The sequence below is a fragment of the Lepisma saccharinum genome, chromosome 8 (assembly GCF_977018435.1).
Source record: "Lepisma saccharinum chromosome 8, izLepSacc3.1, whole genome shotgun sequence".
NCBI classification, from domain to species: domain Eukaryota; kingdom Metazoa; phylum Arthropoda; class Insecta; order Zygentoma; family Lepismatidae; genus Lepisma; species Lepisma saccharinum.
Genome location: NC_139236.1, coordinates 70,683,655 through 70,703,621, shown reverse-complemented (window position 1 = coordinate 70,703,621; position 19,967 = coordinate 70,683,655). Strand labels below are relative to the sequence as shown.

At 38.7% G+C, this 19,967-nt stretch overlaps 1 protein-coding gene across 4 annotated transcripts in view; it reads right to left on the bottom strand.

Moving 5' to 3' along the window:
• Sfxn1-3 (Sideroflexin-1-3) overlaps positions 1 to 19,967 on the bottom strand; it is a 48,225-nt gene that overhangs the window by 15,858 nt on the left and 12,400 nt on the right. For all 4 annotated transcript variants that reach the window (XM_083126880.1, XM_083126877.1, XM_083126879.1 and 1 more), the window contains exons 2-6: positions 12,260 to 12,431; positions 9,579 to 9,749; positions 8,725 to 8,823; positions 7,780 to 7,855; positions 4,181 to 4,266 (exon numbers count right to left, since the gene is read on the bottom strand). In XM_083126880.1, coding sequence (XP_082983006.1) covers positions 4,181 to 4,266; positions 7,780 to 7,855; positions 8,725 to 8,823; positions 9,579 to 9,749; positions 12,260 to 12,417 — 590 coding nt within the window. In that variant the 5' untranslated portion in view covers positions 12,418 to 12,431. The remainder of the gene's footprint in view (positions 1 to 4,180; positions 4,267 to 7,779; positions 7,856 to 8,724; positions 8,824 to 9,578; positions 9,750 to 12,259; positions 12,432 to 19,967) is intronic.

The window sequence follows — 19,967 nt, the reverse complement described above, 5'->3', positions numbered from 1 at the left end:
AGTGGTTAGCAGAGCGTGGCTTCCGGGTTCGAGTCCCGGGTAAGACATGGATATTTGTGATTGTCTGTCCTGAAAAGTCTTGAAATAGAAATTCGAATGAAGTGCTATGAGTGAATGACTTGTGATGGGGGAAGCTTTCCTTTTATGTATATAGATAAAAAAAAAAGAGGTTAGCACATCGTGCTACGATGCTAGGGGTCCCGGGTTCGAATCCTGGCCTGGATGTTTCTGAGTGTTCATTCATGAATTTCATCATATCATCCCTCATTCCCATCTTCGCAAATTAGCCAAAAGTGGCACAAAAAGCGAAGTAAAATAAAGAAAATCAATCAACCATTTCATGCTTATTTATAAAAAGGAGCAGTCTATAATAATAATAAACTTCTTACCTTACTTGAAGGTAAACTCCATTCTTCCCTCCTTTTGCGTGAATTTTTTGGTCACTTTATCGAAGAATGTGTCCTTACATGAATAGCCAAATTACTAAAACACAGAATAACACAACACATGTCAACAATACAGCACAACAAAACGGCCTCGGTCACTGTTTTTTTTTTAAAAAAAAAAAAAGCATTCACATCAATGATGAAAACACTACGCGGGCGACACAAGGAACTCTGATCTCTGACACGTTTGACCATATATACACACTTTGCGAAAAACACCAACCCGCGTCCCTGAAAACACGTGCGGTGAATAGTTGTTATGACAACAAGGACTGTTTGTGTTGCCAAACGTATTTCCGTTCAGAAGGGATGGCTCATGGTGGTGGCTTGGGCTGAAACCCCACCGTGAGCGCAAAGGTTTTGACAGGGAGGAGGGGGGTTGCTTGAAACAGAAGTAAACAGGATGGCAACATGGCTGACGTCATCACAATGTCCCATATAGCTGCGACCACAGCGGAATTCTAACGAGAAGCAGAGTGCCAACTTCATGAGAAAAATCACTAAATTTGACAGATTTATAATGCTTGTATGTGAAGAAATTCATGGAACTGGAAGAGAGACGGGCAATGCTCGAAGGGATGGAGGGGGGATGTGATGTAATTTTCATGAGGCATCCCCCTAGCTTGGATAATTTGCATTGGCACCCTCGCCTATAATTTTTTTCCACAGCGAATTAGCGAATTTCGTATTTCCATTGTCGGCAACACTACAACATCGCCAGGATGCAGGGAAGTCTTCAGTCACCAGCGCTTGGGGTTGGAAGCCAGCACGAAGGATCACCAAGGTCGTCCCTGCCAGCACAAATACGTCATGGGTTGAAAGGACAGCCTGCTGGTTCAAAGACTTTTCCCTCAGACGAAGAAGTCTGACGATAAATAAAGACGACCATACACTAGCACTTACTCCTTGGTCGTTACTTGAGAGTGAAGCATCGGTTAAATTTGCGAGTCAATTATTTCCTGTATTTAAATATGGGCTTCGGCGATAGCCTAGGTAGCCTACAATATACACGCCTGACGTACACAAATAAATGTTTAAAGGTGCAACTGTTCAAAATGATGACCGTTCTCTTCAATGCATTTCAAAACACGGTGTCTGAAGCTCCACACTGTTCGTCCCAAAATGTTAGGAATGATAGAGGCACAAGCATCAATAATTCGTGCTGCATGTTTTCTGGCATTGTTGGAACTTCGTGGTAACACTTTTCTTTCAGTAGTCCCCAAAGGCAGAAATCAGGCAACGTGAGATCGGGTGAACGAGCTGGCCAAGAAACGGATCCTCCACGTCCTATCCATCAACCAAGAAACTTTGTGTCCAACATGGCTCGAGCCTGAATGGAGTAGTGAGTAGTGTTGTTCATATGAAATTGTTCCTTGAAACCAAAGAGTTGGATCAAATTAATATTACTTATTGTTACACAAAAACATAAACTGCAAACAATTTTCTTTTGCCGAATTCTTTGCACACATTTTTTGAATAAAATTCGTTTATGCAATGTTCTCAACGGAGACCAAAACCGTTATTACATAAAGGGAACAAAATGAATCTGAAACTACCAAATGTTTATAAATGTTCGAAGTTTGCAATTTTTTTGCAAAATTTTTAAAATTTTTCAAACAAAAAATTATTCTTTTTCAACACGGAATCCAAATATGTAAAACGAATGGGGGTGTGCCATTTGAAATTCCACATCTACTTCCACCCCACCCCACCACCCCCTAAGGGGTGGGTGGTGGCGACGAATTTTTTGCGGCATTGACTTACCCCCTCAAAAGGATCAAACTTTTATTCTGTGCAATTTTTCAATTGGATGCATTCTGCATGCGATATTCCACACTATCATTATAAATGGACCACCCGGTATAGTACACCTGTCACAAGTGTACAGGGTGGCTCAATAAGTCACTTAACACCCTCAGTACAAGGCCACTGCGGCATGGAATGTGAAAATGGCTATGACCAATCATTGCCTGGCCAAGGGGGGACCACATTGACGCCACCCTCACGGTCGGTGGCCAACTTGATGTCCGCCATCTTGAATTCAACTTCAGAATTTTAAATGGGAAGGGGATCGTGCGACATATCAAAATGGGCTAGAATTTCACGAGAAATGCAATGGTGAAGGTTTTTTCGACGTATCTTTCACCAGTAAAAAGTTATGACTGATTTCTTGTACCAATTAGCTCCTTTTCGATGTGTTAGAAAAATGCCTTAAAATTTGTTTAGCGCATCGGTAATGGATCGAGATCAAAGTGACGTCTAGGGAGAGAAGTTCGCATGCCATTGCACACGATTTTAATCGAATACATCCATGAAGAGCTGCGCATTATGAATGGTTGTCGCGAACAATTTACAGTGTGACGCTTCCATTGAATTAAAAGTCCTTCACAGTGACAAGGCTAATGTTTATGTTCAGAAGGAAGTTCATAAACAGAATATGTGACCCTTGTCATCTGATAACTAACTTTGGACAAAAACTGGTTCATAACGTTCCCATAAGTGTTCTGGTGTTCTTCCCTATTGAAAAAACTCTGTAAAAAGTGCCTTCTTCCATAAGCAAGGATGAAAAAACCTGTTTATTTAACAAATCCAAGTAGCCCTAAGCATTTAAGGTTCCGTTGATGGAAAATTGACTAACCAATCGTGTTCCACACAGCACGCCACACCATTAACTTACCAACACTAACCATCAGCTTTGATCTGTCGAAAATGGGTTATCAGATAAAAAACATCGAATATTCTGTTTATAAAACTTCCTTCTGAACATAAACATTAGCCTTGTCACTGTGAAGGACTTTTAATTCAATGGAAGCGACACACTGTAAATTGTTCGCGACAACCATTCATAATGCGCAGCTCTTCATGGGTGTATCCGATTAAAATTGTGTGCAATGGCATGCGAACTTCTCTCCCTAGACGTCACTTTGATCTCGATGCATTACCGATGCGCTAAACAAATTTTAAGGCATTTTTCTAACACCTCGAAAAGGAACTAATTGGTACAAGAATTCAGTCATAACTTTTTACTGGTGAAAGATACGTCGAAAAAACCTTCACCATTGCATTTCTCGTGAAATTCTAGCCCATTTTGATATGTCACACGACCCCCTTCCCATTTTAAATTCTGAAGTTGAATTCAAGATGGCGGACATCAAGATGGCGGACATCAAGATGGCCACCGACCGTGTGGGTGGCGTCAATGTGGTTCCCCCTTGGCCTGATAACGATTGGTCATCACCATTTCCATGCTGCGCGCTGCAGTGGCCTTGTACTGGGGGTGTTAAGTGACTTATTGAGCCACCCTGTATTATACCACACCATGAAGGGACATCTCAGTCATACTGGAGATGATGTGATCAGCACCATGCTTTAACCAAATGATGAGGTGTCAAACAACCCTCAAAGTCATTTAGCCCCTACTGGCATCCCAGTTATCCATTTAATAGTGGTTGGATGAACCCCAGAGCCATGATTATGCAGGGACAAAGTCGGGAATTTTTTTAAAAATTGATCACCCACTTTGGGAATCAAAACTGAGTCTCCTGCATGGCAACTGACTGAACCATCATGGTTCTTTCTGTTAGACAAGATTGGTCAAATAAGGTATGTGTATAGTCATGGACACTTGTGGATTGTAACATCACCATAATCTATGATGTAGTTACAAGGCAGAAGTGCCCATGACTGTACATTACCATCACGAAGGTATTTTTATTTCCAAGTATTATACTCACTTCATTCTCATCATTGGAATGTTAACGCAGTTAGCAGCTGCAACAGCAGCCCAGGGAACAAATCGGCCGAGCAATGGAGGTGCATGCTGAAATAAAAAAAATCTGAAATGATCATCTTGGCAATCACACTTCTGCTTTATCATTGAAAACAGGTGAAATTTTTTTGTCTAAACATTGTATGAATCTTGGACCTTTATATTCTAAGTCAATCCTACACACAAGCTTCAGACTTTGCTTGCTCTGTCTAGAGCCTAATCGACACCGACAGGAACTGAATTCATGATTCCATTACACTGTGACAGGCACCAGCTAGCATGCTATCCAATCACCAGCTTCATAATTATTTCAACTTTTGGTGGCCAAATGTTTCTCATGATCTTGGCTATGAGATTCTGCATTCAAGTCCCAGCTTGGGTGTGATTTAGGGCTGAGAGAATACTCTTTCCAATTCTTGCCAATAGGGAACTTTAAATACTGTAAAATTTTAAGTAGTTTAGAATATTTAAAAGTGTTACTATGTACATATTTGATTCAAACTATGCCCTAGCAGAGTCTTCCTTTAAAATGTTCCTAAGTTCACTTGAGGTAATCAGAATATAAAATAGTCAATTATCTACAAAATTCCAGTACAAAATTAATGAAAACTGTGCATTTTGGAAAATTTCCAGGAGTCTCTGTGAAGATGTCTAACAACATTGTGAGCTACCCAAACTCCACAAAAGTACAGGGTCCGGCGGAATGAATAGCCTGATTTGAGTCACGTAGTACGGCGTCGCTGTTGCGCCTGTGCAACGACGTGTGTGCGCGCTGCATTGAGGAAGGACTGCCATTTGTAAGTATGGCCTTGTGGAGTTCGGAACATCGAGCATTCGCCGTTGAGGTGTATTTAAAAAAAAACGAGTCTCCAATCACCGTGCAGCGGCTCTTCCGTCGCCATTTCCAGGTGGGCCGACATCAGAACGTCCCGGATCATAGGACGATTGTACGGTGGGTGCAACAATTCAGGACTACTGCATCGTGTGCAAAAAAGAAAAGCCCGGGGCGACCAAAGACACAACGGACCCAAGAGCGAGTGGAGGAGGCCGGTCAAGCACTGATCCAAAGTCCTCGGCGTTCTGCTGCCAGACACGCCTTGGCGCTAGGAATGTCAGATCGTTCCCTGCGGCGCATCATCCATGAAGACCTCCACTTCCACCCCTACAAAATGCAGGTCGCACAGAAACTAACCGAACAAGATAAACATGCCCGACGAACCTTTGCGTTGCGTTGCTTGGAACTTTTAGCAGCCGAGCCGCAGATGCGAAACAACATACTGATGTCGGATGAGGCTCATTTTGATCTGCACGGTGGTGTCAATAAACAGAATTACAGATACTGGGCGCTATGTAATCCTCGTTGACTGCATGAGCAACCCCTGCACAGTGAACGTGTGACGGTGTGGTGCGGTGTGGCATCGTTTGGCATCATCGGTCCATATTTTTTTGAGGATCTTCATGGACGTGCGGTAACGGTTAATAGCGATCGCTATGTCCAAATGTTACATGACTTTCTCCTTCCAAGGGTGAACCGAGACATATGGTTCCAACAGGACGGGGCAACAGCCCACACGGCCCGCCGGTCCATGACTGTCTTGCGGCGTCATTTTCCTCGTCGATTGATTTCCCTATTTGGGGACATTCATTGGCCATCACGGTCGCCCGATTTGTCTGCCACTGACTTCTTCTTGTGAGGCTACCTGAAAAGTCAGTGTACGCTACACGTCCTCATACCGTGGCTGAACTGAAGGCAAGGATACGTACAGCTGTGGAGGCGATCCCATTGGACATGCTGGAGCGGGTGATGCGAGCTTTTGTTCGTCGCCTGGAAGAATGCGCTGAACGTGATGGCAACCATCTGTCGGGTGTTATCTTCAAAATAAAGTAAAATGGCATATATGGTATGTAATGGCATCTATTATTCTTTGTTTTCAATGTGTGTTTCAATAAATTATTCGATTTGTTTCGACGTTCTATCCTTTTTATATCCTACTATTCATTCTGCCGGACCCTGTATTTGCCTGTATCAGCAATTTAAATTCCAAGCAATATTTCTTCCTACATGATGACTACACTGTGGTAGATTGAAGGAGGTAGAAGAGCAGCTTAAAGTATGCAATAATCCAAAAAAAATACAATACTTTAGAGATAACATTCTGCGTGTGTGTGTGTGTGTGTGTTATTTCTTTTTACATGCATCACACAACTCATATAGCCTATTAATTGTCTTGAAAATGGTGGATTTCTCTGGTATGTACTCATTTTTCTTCAAGCACAGTATGCAGATGTAGCTTGCCTACAGTAGGACAGAAAGCAAGCTCACTTTCTGCCCACCTTCCAATTTGGAGAAACTAGGCAATCCAAAAATTTGACATGTGGCCATATTTAGCATTTCAGTTATGCACAAAAAAAATTGATTCTCAACTATGAGTAAATCTAAGTGAAAACAATAAACAAAATAGACAGGGTAGATGGAGAAATAATTTGGAGCTAAACTTCTTTTAGCAGGGATGCATCTGGACCTCACTAACTAAAATTTTCCTAAATTCACTAGTTTCATAAAAAAAAATTCATTGCTTCAGGAATTTCCATGGAGATACAGTCTCATAAACTCCTTTATGGCTATGTCTCAAGATTTTGTACATAGGCAGAAGTAATAAAATTAATACAGTCTACTTTCGTTAAATATTACTTTATTTCAGAACTGAAACATTATTGAACTGAAACATTATTGAAATGTGAAACCTTGCAGTCAGCATAATGCTTTGAAAATCTGTCTATATGTTACACTTCTGCGTTTGATAATGAAAGGAACACAAATTGATTGGATCTGGAAAGCTAGTGTTCTTTAATTCAAATCCAGTCCAAGACATTGTTTTGAGGTTGTTCTCACTCATAGTCAAGATTAAGGTGCAAAAAAATATAAACTGATTGGCCAATGAAATGTGAAAGAAATCACCCATTGTCCAATAATGCATTAATATAAAATAGCTCATGATCCATCCTACAGTGTTATCCTAAGGAAGTGGGGTGGGGAGTAAATAGTAAATAGCATCACACTGTGTGCTTAACTATACACGATTGTTGCTTACCAGTATGGCAAACATTAATAATGATGTTAGAAAGAGCACAGAGTAAAAAACATGACTCCAAATTAGTAAAACAATTTTTAAAAAATCATATTGGGGTTCCCACTCATTTTGACAAAATTATTCCATCAACTTTCAAAGTTTTCTAATCAATTTTGAGATACATTTCCAAACCATTCTGTTGTATTTTAAAAATGCATATAACCATTTTTTTTTAAAGAATTAAACTGGACTTGCTCTTCAAGACAAATGTTTTTATTCAATTGCATTAATTTGTACTTAAAATGTAGAGTTTGTAACCCATGTTATCAATTTGATGCCACCACCTCAGGAGTAAAACTGTATGCCCTTCGATATTAATATATTATCAGGAGAGATTGAATGTTCAGTATTTAAAATGCCTTAAATTGCAAAATATGTATTTCCATCTCATTATACCCACTATATATAAATACATTAAATTACACCAATGTACCTTAACGAGGCTGTTAAGCCCTAGAGCTGTGGCCACAGCACCACCTGTTGCTAGAACATATGAAACTCCAAGCTGTCTACATGAAAGAGAGAAAAAAATAGTACAATAGAAAATACCACCACCAAAAAAAAAACTTGCATACAATGAAATACCACACTCAAAATACTCAAATACCTATATGTAATTCAAATTTCTGTGATTTAAAAGAAAAGACAACTTCATTATAGTCAGTAAATATGAAAAATTAAATGCTAATTTGCATTTTAAATATGCAGTTTGATTTTTTCAGCTTAGGCATTTACCTTATAATACTGGGTATATAAATGTGTATTATATAGAATACAGATGTGCCTTAAAAACATGTTCTACAGATAACTACGGGAAGTAAAAAGTCTTGTATAGGCCTACACAAAACCAGCAATGCATTTTCGCCGAGTTACAGTTGCAGGAAATTAATATAAAATAAGGATTATTTGAAGGAGCAGATGCCCTCCATTGCAAGCATCTTCATTATTTTTAATCCCTTCATTGTTTGCTCAACATATTACTATATTACTGCCTTCTTCTGCTATATAACTTGTATTCTTAATTTTTCAAACATTAAACATTTTCTTCAAAGTTACTAAACTTCATAGTGCAGCAGCGGGATGGGGGGGGGGGGGGCAAGGCCTGACATCCTAGACCATTTTCTTCAAGTAGGCCCCCAGCTGTTCTCACGATGTTTGATTAACATTGGGATATTTGGAGCTACCATTGGGGATTAAAACCAGGAACCCCTTGCACTAAAGGTGAGTGTGCTAATCATTATTTTTGCAGAAGTTGTATTAAAACAGGCAATTTTTAAAATTTCATTCACTGAACTGAGAAGTTCACATTAGCTTGAAAACAACATTCTATATTTTTTTTAATTTTGTATACATTTATTTATTTTATTAATATACTTACTTAACTGTTATTGGTGTATCTCCACTTCTGTTGGTGTAGTTCACAATTGCATTGAAAGACTGATTGATCCACTGCCAAAAAACCACAGCCGGCGTACTCCTAAAATGAAACTAGGATTATAAAGTAGAAATGGCAACCCTGTTGTTTTTTTACAAACTAAATCCTGTTTTGACTGCTTAGGTCTAACCTTTAATTATGCTGGGAAACTGAGTTCACAGACTGCACATAAGTCCAGCTAATGTCAACGTTCAGGATATTATTTACTGTATTTGTATGTTTCGTATTTAGTCTTTCTTTACTTCAATTTTTGGCTAATCACAAGAAGAATTAATGATGATTAGATGAAATTGAAAAAAGGGCACTCATAAAGGAGCACACATTTCCAGGCCAGGACTTGAAACTAAAAAGCTTCATTGGTTGACCAAATCACCATATTATTGTTGTCTTCACATGTGTGAAAAACAAATTCTCGCAACTGGGCAAACTTGTGCAGCATGTGGTAAAAGTATGGTTCAGAAAACACGTGGTAGGATAGCATAAATCCACTATTTTATGATGTTTTATTAGACCAAGTAGCTATCCTCACAACAGCTGATTGAACCTTACTTTCCAGTCAACTCTTCTTCATATACATCAACTAAATTTGCTTTTTCTTGTAATTTCTCCAAAGCTCTTGCTTACTGATTTCCTAACCTAAAACTGAGTTTGGATTTTGTAACTTACATACTAGAAGAAAAAATTCAAATCTGACCTAATTTTCCAATTATTCTTACATGGTTTAAAGTGTGAATATCTCTTTGTTTTGTGTGTGGTCAAAATTTTGGTTTACAGAACTTGAAATCTAATTCACTCACTTGTAGAATGACATCATGCAGCCTGTTATGCACATGTTCATTGGAACTTGAGCTGACATCCTGCCTATGATGAACATTTTCTCTCCTGTGTCTGGGTGGTAGGCAGAATCATACATATGTTTTGCTTTCCATAACTCCTCTTCTGTTAATCCAGGAATTTTATCACCAGATCTGTAATTTAAAAACAAGTTTAAAAACCTGTAGACTGCAACTGTATTTTTCAAAAAGGTACAGAGCCACTGTTACGAGAGTGCGAAGCATGCCACAACACATGATTTTGTGTTTCTGATATCTAAGGAATACACATATGAAATTAGGATTCCAAAAGGCTCCAGAGAAAACAATAAAGGATGCTTTTTTAAACTCTGGAAAGCACTTTAAAAAAAATACTGCATGTACGAGGGGCGATCTGGTTGCTCTGACCCTAACATAGAAAGAGCGGCAATAGGGTTTCAATTTTTTTTTATTTTTCAACATACTCCCCTGCAACTCCAATGCACTTCTCCCATCGGTGCTCCAACGCGTGGATACCTTGCAAAAAAAAATCTTCCGACTGGTCCTCCAACCATGAGTCCACAGCCCTTATCACCTCAGAATCATGAGAAAATTTTTGACCACGAATGTCATTCTTCAAATGTTTGAACAAATGGAAATCACTGGGGGCCAAATCTGGGGAATAGGGTGGGTGGGGCAGCAATTCGAACGATGCATGTGCGATAGCGGCCCTCGCAATGCGTGAGGTGTGGACAGGTGCATTGTCCTGGTGAAGGAGCACACCACGGGTCAACATCCTACGCCACTTTTTCTTGATGGAATAACGTAATTTCTTGATTAGGTCACTGTAGTATGTGCCAGTGATGGTTTGGCCTCTTTGTAGATAGTCCACAAGAAGGACACCCTTGCAGTCCCAGAAAATTGAGGCCATCACCTTCTTGGCTGACGTTTGCACCTTGAACTTCTTCGTTGGTGGAGAATCTGGGTGTTTCCACTCCATGCTTTGTGATTTTGTTTCTGGGTCGAAGTGATGGACCCATGTTTCATCCATAGTTACAAATCGGGCAAGGAAATCGTCTCTATCAGCACGAAACTTGTCAAGAAGTTCTTGACTGATGAGCACTCTGGTGAGCTTCTGATCTGGGGTGAGGTTTCGAGGGACCCATCTTGCAGCATTTTTTTTCATTTGCAATTCCTGGGTAATTATGTTTTGCACAGTGCCATATGACAGGCCACACATCTCAGCAACATGACGGATAGTGACTCGACGATCCTTCAGCACGACATCGTGGACTTTGTTAATGTTTTCGGTCGTCATGACAGTTTTTGGTGCTCCACCTGCATGTTCATCCTCACACGACTCTCTCCCACAATTAAACTCACGACACCATCTCTTCACCATACTGTATGAAGGAGCACCGTCCCCTAATGTATCCACCAAGTCCTCATGAATTTTGGATACCGTCCAGTTCTTCTTCACAAAATATTTGATCACCGCTCTCACCCCAGTTTTCTCCATTCTGGCACACTGACACAACTTCACTCAGTTAAACCCCTGTAAACAGACAACTGTACGTTACTTAGACTTGCAATTCAGATTGAAAGCATATAAAGGATCACTAAACAATAGCAAAATAAAAAATCAATCGTGACGTCATTCCTTCTATGTTAGGGTCGGAGCAACCTGATCGCCCCTCGTAAATACTGTGCAATGCACAAGTTGAGCAAAAAAAGGTTAATCTCAGGGTTTCATCCTGTTGGCATTGTTGCTGGCATGATCCTGTTCCTGTATAGTATGTTCATAATGTTAACTGACAAAAAAAAAAATGCCTCTGGCAACAATGAATCTGCATACAAGCATGATACAATGTTTTCTAGCACTTGCAGTGCAAAAACAAGGTCTCAATTAGCAAAAAGTTATCAAGAAAAATTGTTTACTTTAAGGTTCTCTACACAGTGTCAAATACACACACACAAAAGGCTTGGGCAAGTAGGAACATAATAGTACGACTTACTAATTTTTTCATTCACTTCAGTTTATTGTGGTACCCACAGTGAGGTGCCAAACATGAGTTTTTTGTATAAAATTTCAATTTTCTTCTACTTCTTTTTTATATGGAATAAAGGATATTAATTAATTTCTAAGCCTATTCAGGCTCCATATCATGAGGTGGAAGAAATAGAAAGGAGGGTTCCTATTGTGAGGGTCAATAGGAATATTATTTTTTTAGGGGTTGTGAGCATTAAAAAGGGAAGGATTAATTATGAACCTTCATATGTGGGGTATGAGCCCTCTACTATTAGCATTGGGAGGAAAACGTATAAATTTCATTTTCCATGAGAGGTCTGTCATTCACCACAAAAAAAACACTAACACCTTTCTACAAGAAATAGTTGTCCTATTATGATATATTTACTACATCACAGCACATTTAAGAAGTGTGTGCCTGAAAGGACCTTGTCCATAGAAGCTATCGTACACTAAAGGGTTAATGTCCTACCTTCTTGTTCTTGACAATGTGGGTGAAAAACAAGTAATTCTGAGTGTGTTCTTGTTCCATGCTGCGTCTTTATTCTGCTCCTGTACTTTAACAGGAATTAACATGGTGTTTTGGAATTAAACTCGAAACTATGTGAGCAAAAAGTAGTACACATATCTTCTGAGAAGTCCTATGAAATCAACTTACCGGTGTCGTTGAACAACAGATTTTGCTCTATCCAGTTCTTCAGAGGAACAAAGTACGTTGAGTGGATTTGTTGTGGTGAAGAAATGCTTCGCTCTCCCCCAGTAAGTGCTTTGGTCCCATCGTGGTTTATCAATATCAATGTTTTGAAGAGATTCCATAATTTATGCCTCCTCTATAATTAAGATTAGAATACAAAATAGTACAGATTATATAGTTGCAAAACTTTAGGTCTACACATGTTTAAAAAATAAAATTCAAGAGCTACGCAACAAATTACTTATTTTTTTCATTTCTTTCAGAATTTGGATTCATCCTACTACAGTCCTTCATGTGTATGGTCTGCAAGTAACTTTCCATTGTGTGATGTGTGGTCAAAGCATCAAATTCCATCACTCCTGGGGGGCTGGTTTTCTAGATCAGGGGTTTCCAACTGGCGGCCCGCGGGCCGCATGCGGCCCCCGTTGCCTTTTTCTGCAGCCCGCGAAGCCAGTTCGCAAAATACATTAATTGTATTTATTTTTATTAAAATACGTTCTTTTTTTACTGAAGGAACGAATGCTCTGTGAAGAAAGACAATATCACAGGTATTGATTTTGCAGTCAATAATGATAATCAGAAGAATCTAAAGTGACGTAACTTTCTCTTCACACCATGCATTCCATCTCTTCGCTATGTGGAATGAACTCGTCTGCTTCCGCGAAGACTTCACTCTTTGTGTTCAGAAGCAAACCGCAGAGCGGCTCTAAAGAGATCTGTTTTACTACGCAAGAAGTACCAAGAGATTTCCAGTGTTCCAACTCGGATTGTACTGTGACTGATTGTTAAAGTTTGTTCAAATATCGAAATGAGCAATATCTCCAAAAAACGTAAGATTGTAAATTAAAATAGCTTCTCTCCAACTTGAATTGCGTGATTTGCAAGACGATGTGTTCTTTCAAACGAGGCAAGAAAAGGGGCCAGAGTTTTTCAAATACCTTTTAAAGGAACGCTTTCCAAACCTTCGTAGTTTTAGGCAAAGAATGACATCGATGTTCGACAGCACATACACGTTTGAAAGTGTTTTTTCTTCAATGAAGTTCATCAAGAACCGCTACAGAAGCCGACTGGCAGATTCTTCACTGCTTCACCTTCTGAGACTTTCAAATACAGAAATTCAAATACAACTTTAATAAAAGAAGCAGATCGGGCTCAATTTTCACATTGAACACTTACTATGAAGGATTCTTATTTGTATGGTGTGTCTTTAATTTCTTTCAATTCATCAATAAGTATTGGGTTTTTTGTGAAATAAATTGTAATTATACAATTTTGATTTGTAATTCCATTGTTTTATTGCCTCATTTTAGAAATTTAGGTCATGCGAAAGTACTACATTTTCAGTTCAGTACTTACAATTTTTGTAATTTTTAATCCCCCCCCCAAAAAAAAATGCGGCCCGCCTATCAACTGCTGGATATAATTTTGGCCCTCGGACCTTTTGAAGTTGGAAACCACTGTTCTAGATGATTATCCACCAATTCATTGGAATAGTTCCCTGCAATCCAAGTTTCCATATTGCAAAACATACACAATGTTTGATATCCTGCTGTAGAATGAATGGTGTCTACGTACATTGCACAGCCATCCACACAAAGAATGGGACACTTCAAACTTATCTCACCTATATACACAGTGTGTGAAATGTCTCGTATCATGTATGAAAAAGTTGTCAGTTGTATTTTAAAGTTTTGATGTTGCAGAATGCAATGCCACTTACTCATTAAAATTTATTCAAATAAATAATATTATCATATTGGCCACAGTTTGTTGCTTATTCATTACTGTAATAAAAAATCAAGGGACTTGATTTGTACAGCAGACAGCAAAGAACAGATTGGGTAATATATTCATCATCCTGTTCAATCCACAATCGGGGGGGGTTGAAGAATTGAAACATAAATGCCAATTAGTGGGCAACTTCTGCTCTCAGTGGTTTCATCCCATAAAAGCATAGGATGTAGGGGGTAAAAAGGACAAAAATTGCAGGGCAATTATTTTTCCTGAGTTTTACATAATCCTATTTTTTTTTCAGAGTACACAGTGCAATTAATATTTAGAATTTATTTTACAATAGGCTCCTCAATTTTCCTTGTCAACATAACATCCTCAACTTGTTTGTTGTTATTTGAGGTGGGGCAGATTAGTCTGTACTCTATTGGTATTGGCTGATATAGGTATATCAGTGTATCCACTTTATCAGTATTGTTACCAATAATTTTACCAATCTAATATATTTATTAATAGCCCATAATTAATGCAGCATTCATTTGTCTATTATATTTATAAAAAAAAACATAATTTATACAGTGCGTCTCACAGTCGAGTTGTCCATGGTGTGGTGGCCAGCAGGCTGGGCGGTGGGAGCATGTCTTCCGGCATTTAGACCCACAGCTTTACGCTGACTTCAGAACTAGGCACGTCAGTGCTTCAGAATCCAGATATATGGTGGACAGGGTAATTCCACGGTCACTTACGTTACATTCAGAGAAGATAAAATTATTTGAAATGTGATTTCACAATAATTTACTACTTCTACCACAGTTTAAAAATTTCCTTAGCTTAATTAAAATTATACTTCAAGTTTCTCACTCAAATTTCATCAATGTTATTCATTGTATAATGAAATAAAACGGTCACTTACATTACACAAAATGTGACAGTAATATGTGAAAAGTAAACTTGCAATTTTATTCCTGTTCTGTTTTTACGATTTAAAAAATATAACTTTGTGTCAACTTAGATATAGTGTCTTGGAACTATTAAAAATACTCATGTGTAAAGAGAGAAAAAATAAAATAATAGTCACTTACGTTACCAGTCCGAATTAGGAAGAGGGTATTAGCTAGTGTGTGAGTAATAAAAAACTCAAACGTAAGTGACATGTGGGAAGAAAGGGACAAAATAAACAATTGTGTAAAATTACCCAGCATTCCCTACTTTCCAGATGGCACCTGTGAAAAGTTCCCTGTAAAGTGACTGCTGGTTCCCAAGAGAATGTCTTTATCAGGTAATGTTTTTTTCATTTGAATACATAATGATATTTAGTATTTAGGTTTTACCAAGTTAATTGATGGCTAATTTGCTTCAAAATTTAGTGATGTGCTAAATATAATATTTATTGGAAGTTATCTAATTTAGCAGGTTTTTGTAGAACATCATGTATAATTTGGTTAAATGGCTGCTAAAATTTGTCATGAAGCAACTAGTGGTGTATTTTGGCTGCTTGTTGCAGTGGTTCTCAACCTTTGTGAGACCACAGAACAGTAAATTTATTTCTTACAAGTTGATGCCCTGAACCCAAAAATTTCACTCTCAAATACATTTCTGATCTCTAAAGTTTATATGGAAATTAATATGCAACCTTAATTAACATTATATCAAGTATGGCATAATCATAGTTCAATTATGTATAGACTTGCTGTCAAATATAAAATTACATTTAAATTAGTCGTCAACCCCTTACCCAGCGCGGGGGTTGAAAAACACTGCCACTAAAACTGAAGCGGAAGCAAATAAGACTCCAACCCCTTCTTATTACAAGGCAACAGCATTACTTTATTCAACTCCAGAAGCACATTCATGACTTTATAAGGAACCTTCTATCAAAACAATTTCATGACAATCTACTCAAGTAAAAGTGTGACCTTATTTTCTTATATTAATTAAATTAAACCCTGTGTAGATGGCTCATTATATCATTTTAAACAGCAATTAATTTGTAAAACAATAGTCACTTAAGTTGCAAAGTAAAAAATCTCTTGGAAACCAGCAGTCACTTTACAGGGAACTTTTCACAGCTGCCATCTGGAAAGTAGGAAATGCTGGGTAATTTTATACTGTTACCAAACAACTATAGAAATATAATTAAGCCTTGTTTCCATATTAAAAACGATAAGTTGCTGACCAAGGCAGTTTATTAAGATAAAAACACTTAACACGTAACTTTTCAACCCTGTATCAGGGTCTTCCTCAGAGGAAGAACTAAACTAAAATGATGAAATAAACTACACACAGAAAGATTACATACACATAGCAGGGTCACTAATCACACAACAACAAATCAAGTTGACAGTCCTTGTCTAGGAAGATTTCTCCAAAGGAATTAAACATATCACCTCCTGACAGTTGTTGACTAATGGGTCTACTACACTGACAGGTGATTGACAGGTCAAGATTAGCAAGAGTCTAGAACCACCTGCTTACCACTCCCCCACCACCTCCTGCCTCTTTGGTTATGGATGAATACCTCCTCCTCTGGTCTTCTTCTTTTCTCTTCTTTCTTCCTTGTTCATACTTCTTTTTTCTTCATTCCTTTTCTTCATCCTTTCAACTTTCTCTAACACACTCTTCCATTCCTTGTTTATCTTGAGTCCTCCATTCCAATTCATGATGTATTCTACTTTCTTTTCTATTTCTTTGGCCTCCTTCCATTTTCTCACTAGTTCTCTCTTTTCTTTTCCTATTCGCCTAGCCAAATCCCATTCAACTTCATGTCCTGTTTCTCTAGTGTGTTTGAATATGGCATTCATGTCTCTCTTCAATCTCACATCATCCATGTGTTGCTTTAACCTGTCTTTAAGTCTCTTCTTCGTTTCCCTTATATATACACTTTCACATCCTCTGCACTTCACCTCGTAGATAACCCCTTCCTCTTCTTCCTCTCTCTTTTCTTCCTTCTTCTTGCTAGCTATACTTAAAATAGTGCATCCTCCCTTCCTGTAAGTTCTTATACCCACTTTCCTCAGCACTTTGCATATCTTCTCTGTGGCATCGCCCATACTTCTTATACCAAACCATCTCTCTTTTTCTTTTCCTTCCTTCTCTTCCAGTCCTCTCTCTTTTATCTCTTTCCTTCTTCTGTTGATGTTGTGTCTGTCTTTCTTTTCATAGCCATTCTCTTCTAGTTGTTCCCACAGGCTATTAATCTTGGTTTCTTCCTCCCCCTTCTCTGTGCATATCTTCTTTATTCGGTCTTCCATGTTCCTTATAAAATTACATTTAGTTCCATCACCCACATCACTTCTTTTGTGGCAGAACACTCGTGCCGAACACTTCTTTTGATACCATGTAGCCACAATCCACATTCCTCTCTTCTTTTTCATCTCAATATCCAAGAAATTTAATGTTCCTTCCTGTTCCGTTTCGAGCTCAAGGAATATCCCTGCTTTCTCATCTTCTACATCTTTAACAAGCTTACTCAGTTGCCTTTTTGTTCCCTTCCATATCCCAAAACAATCATCCACATATCTACAAAACAGACTTAACTTATCTCCTCCTTTCACTACCACTTCCTTCTCCCATTCATTCATAACTAATTCCGCCAGCACAGGGCTCAAGCAAGAGCCTATATTCAGACCTTCACTAATCTTGAAGATTTTACTCCCCACCTGGGTCCACCACCTGCTCACTGTTTTTCACGGCTCTGCTTTCTTGTTCTCTCACTAACACTTCAATTCCCTTTTTTAACTTCTTCTCCAATGGTTCCAAAATATTGTCCCTGCAATTCATCACTGGTCTCAACTTTATCTCTTCTTTATGTATTTTGGGAAAGCCTTTTAAACAGGGCAGTCTTCCTGCCTCCTTCGTGAGCTTTTTAAACCCCCTTCTTCCACAATCTTTTATGATCTTTTCTCTAATATTGCATTCCTCTTCCATTCCACAAATCTCCTCATACATGTTTATTAAATAAATAAATGGAGAAGATTAGATAATTTGAGCCAGAAGGAAAGGGAGGGTATGAAAAGAATCAAGACAAGGAATGATGTGGTAGTGGAACAGGCAGATAAGGGAGGGGCCAGAGTCGTGATGGAAAAAGAATGGTACGAGGAGAAGTTTGAAGACCTGAAAGGGGACCCGTATGAGGAGATTTGTGGAATGGAAGAGGAATGCAATATGAGAGAAAAGATCATAAAAGATTGTGGAAGAAGGGGGTTTAAAAAGCTCACGAAGGAGGCAGGAAGACTGCCCTGTTTAAAAGGCTTTCCCAAAATACATAAAGAAGAGATAAAGTTGAGACCAGTGATGAATTGCAGGGACAATATTTTGGAACCATTGGAGAAGAAGTTAAAAAAGGGAATTGAAGTGTTAGTGAGAGAACAAGAAAGCAGAGCCGTGAAAAACAGTGAGCAGGTGGTGGACCTTATAAAAGGTCTGAAGGAGTCTGGGGATAAAATCACAATGTTTAGCCTAGACGTGAGAAGCATGTTCCCGAGCATCAAAAGGGGACACGTAGTGGATATAGTGAGAAAGAAAGTGGGGAAAAGCATTATAGGAGAATGGGATAGTGAGAGAGTGGTACAAGCGCTGGAAACCATTTTGGACAATGGCTACAGCAGAGTGGGGAGTAAAATCTTCAAGATTAGTGAAGGTCTGAATATAGGCTCTTGCTTGAGCCCTGTGCTGGCGGAATTAGTTATGAATGAATGTGAGAAGGAAGTGATAGTGAAAGGAGGAGATAAGTTAAGTCTGTTTTGTAGATATGTGGATGATTGTTTTGGGATATGGAAGGGAACAAAAAGGCAACTGAGTAAGCTTGTTAAAGATGTAGAAGATGAGAAAGCAGGGATATTCCTTGAGCTCGAAACGGAACAGGAAGGAACATTAAATTTCTTGGATATTGAGATGAAAAAGAAGAGAGGAATGTGGATTGTGGCTACATGGTATCAAAAGAAGTGTTCGGCACGAGTGTTCTGCCACAAAAGAAGTGATGTGGGTGATGGAACTAAATGTAATTTTATAAGGAACATGGAAGACCGAATAAAGAAGATATGCACAGAGAAGGGGGAGGAAGAAACCAAGATTAATAGCCTGTGGGAACAACTAGAAGAGAATGGCTATGAAAAGAAAGACAGACACAACATCAACAGAAGAAGGAAAGAGATAAAAGAGAGAGGACTGGAAGAGAAGGAAGGAAAAGAAAAAGAGAGATGGTTTGGTATAAGAAGTATGGGCGATGCCACAGAGAAGATATGCAAAGTGCTGAGGAAAGTGGGTATAAGAACTTACAGGAAGGGAGGATGCACTATTTTAAGTATAGCTAGCAAGAAGAAGGAAGAAAAGAGAGAGGAAGAAGAGGAAGGGGTTATCTACGAGGTGAAGTGCAGAGGATGTGAAAGTGTATATATAGGGGAAACGAAGAAGAGACTTAAAGACAGGTTAAAGCAACACATGGATGATGTGAGATTGAAGAGAGACAGGAATGCCATATTCAAACACACTAGAGAAACAGGACATGCAGTTGAATGGGATTCGGCTAGGCGAATAGGAAAAGAAAAGAGAGAACTAGTGAGAAAATGGAAGGAGGCCAAAGAAATAGAAAAGAAAGTAGAATACATCATGAATTGGAATGGAGGACTCAAGATAAACAAGGAATGGAAGAGTGTGTTAGAGAAAGTTGAAAGGATGAAGAAAAGGAATGAAGAAAAAAGAAGTATGAACAAGGAAGAAAGAAGAGAAAAGAAGAAGACCAGAGGAGGAGGTATTCATCCATAACCAAAGAGGCAGGAGGTGGTGGGGGAGTGGTAAGCAGGTGGTTCTAGACTCTTGCTAATCTTGACCTGTCAATCACCTGTCAGTGTAGTAGACCCATTAGTCAACAACTGTCAGGAGGTGATATGTTTAATTCCTTTGGAGAAATCTTCCTAGACAAGGACTGTCAACTTGATTTGTT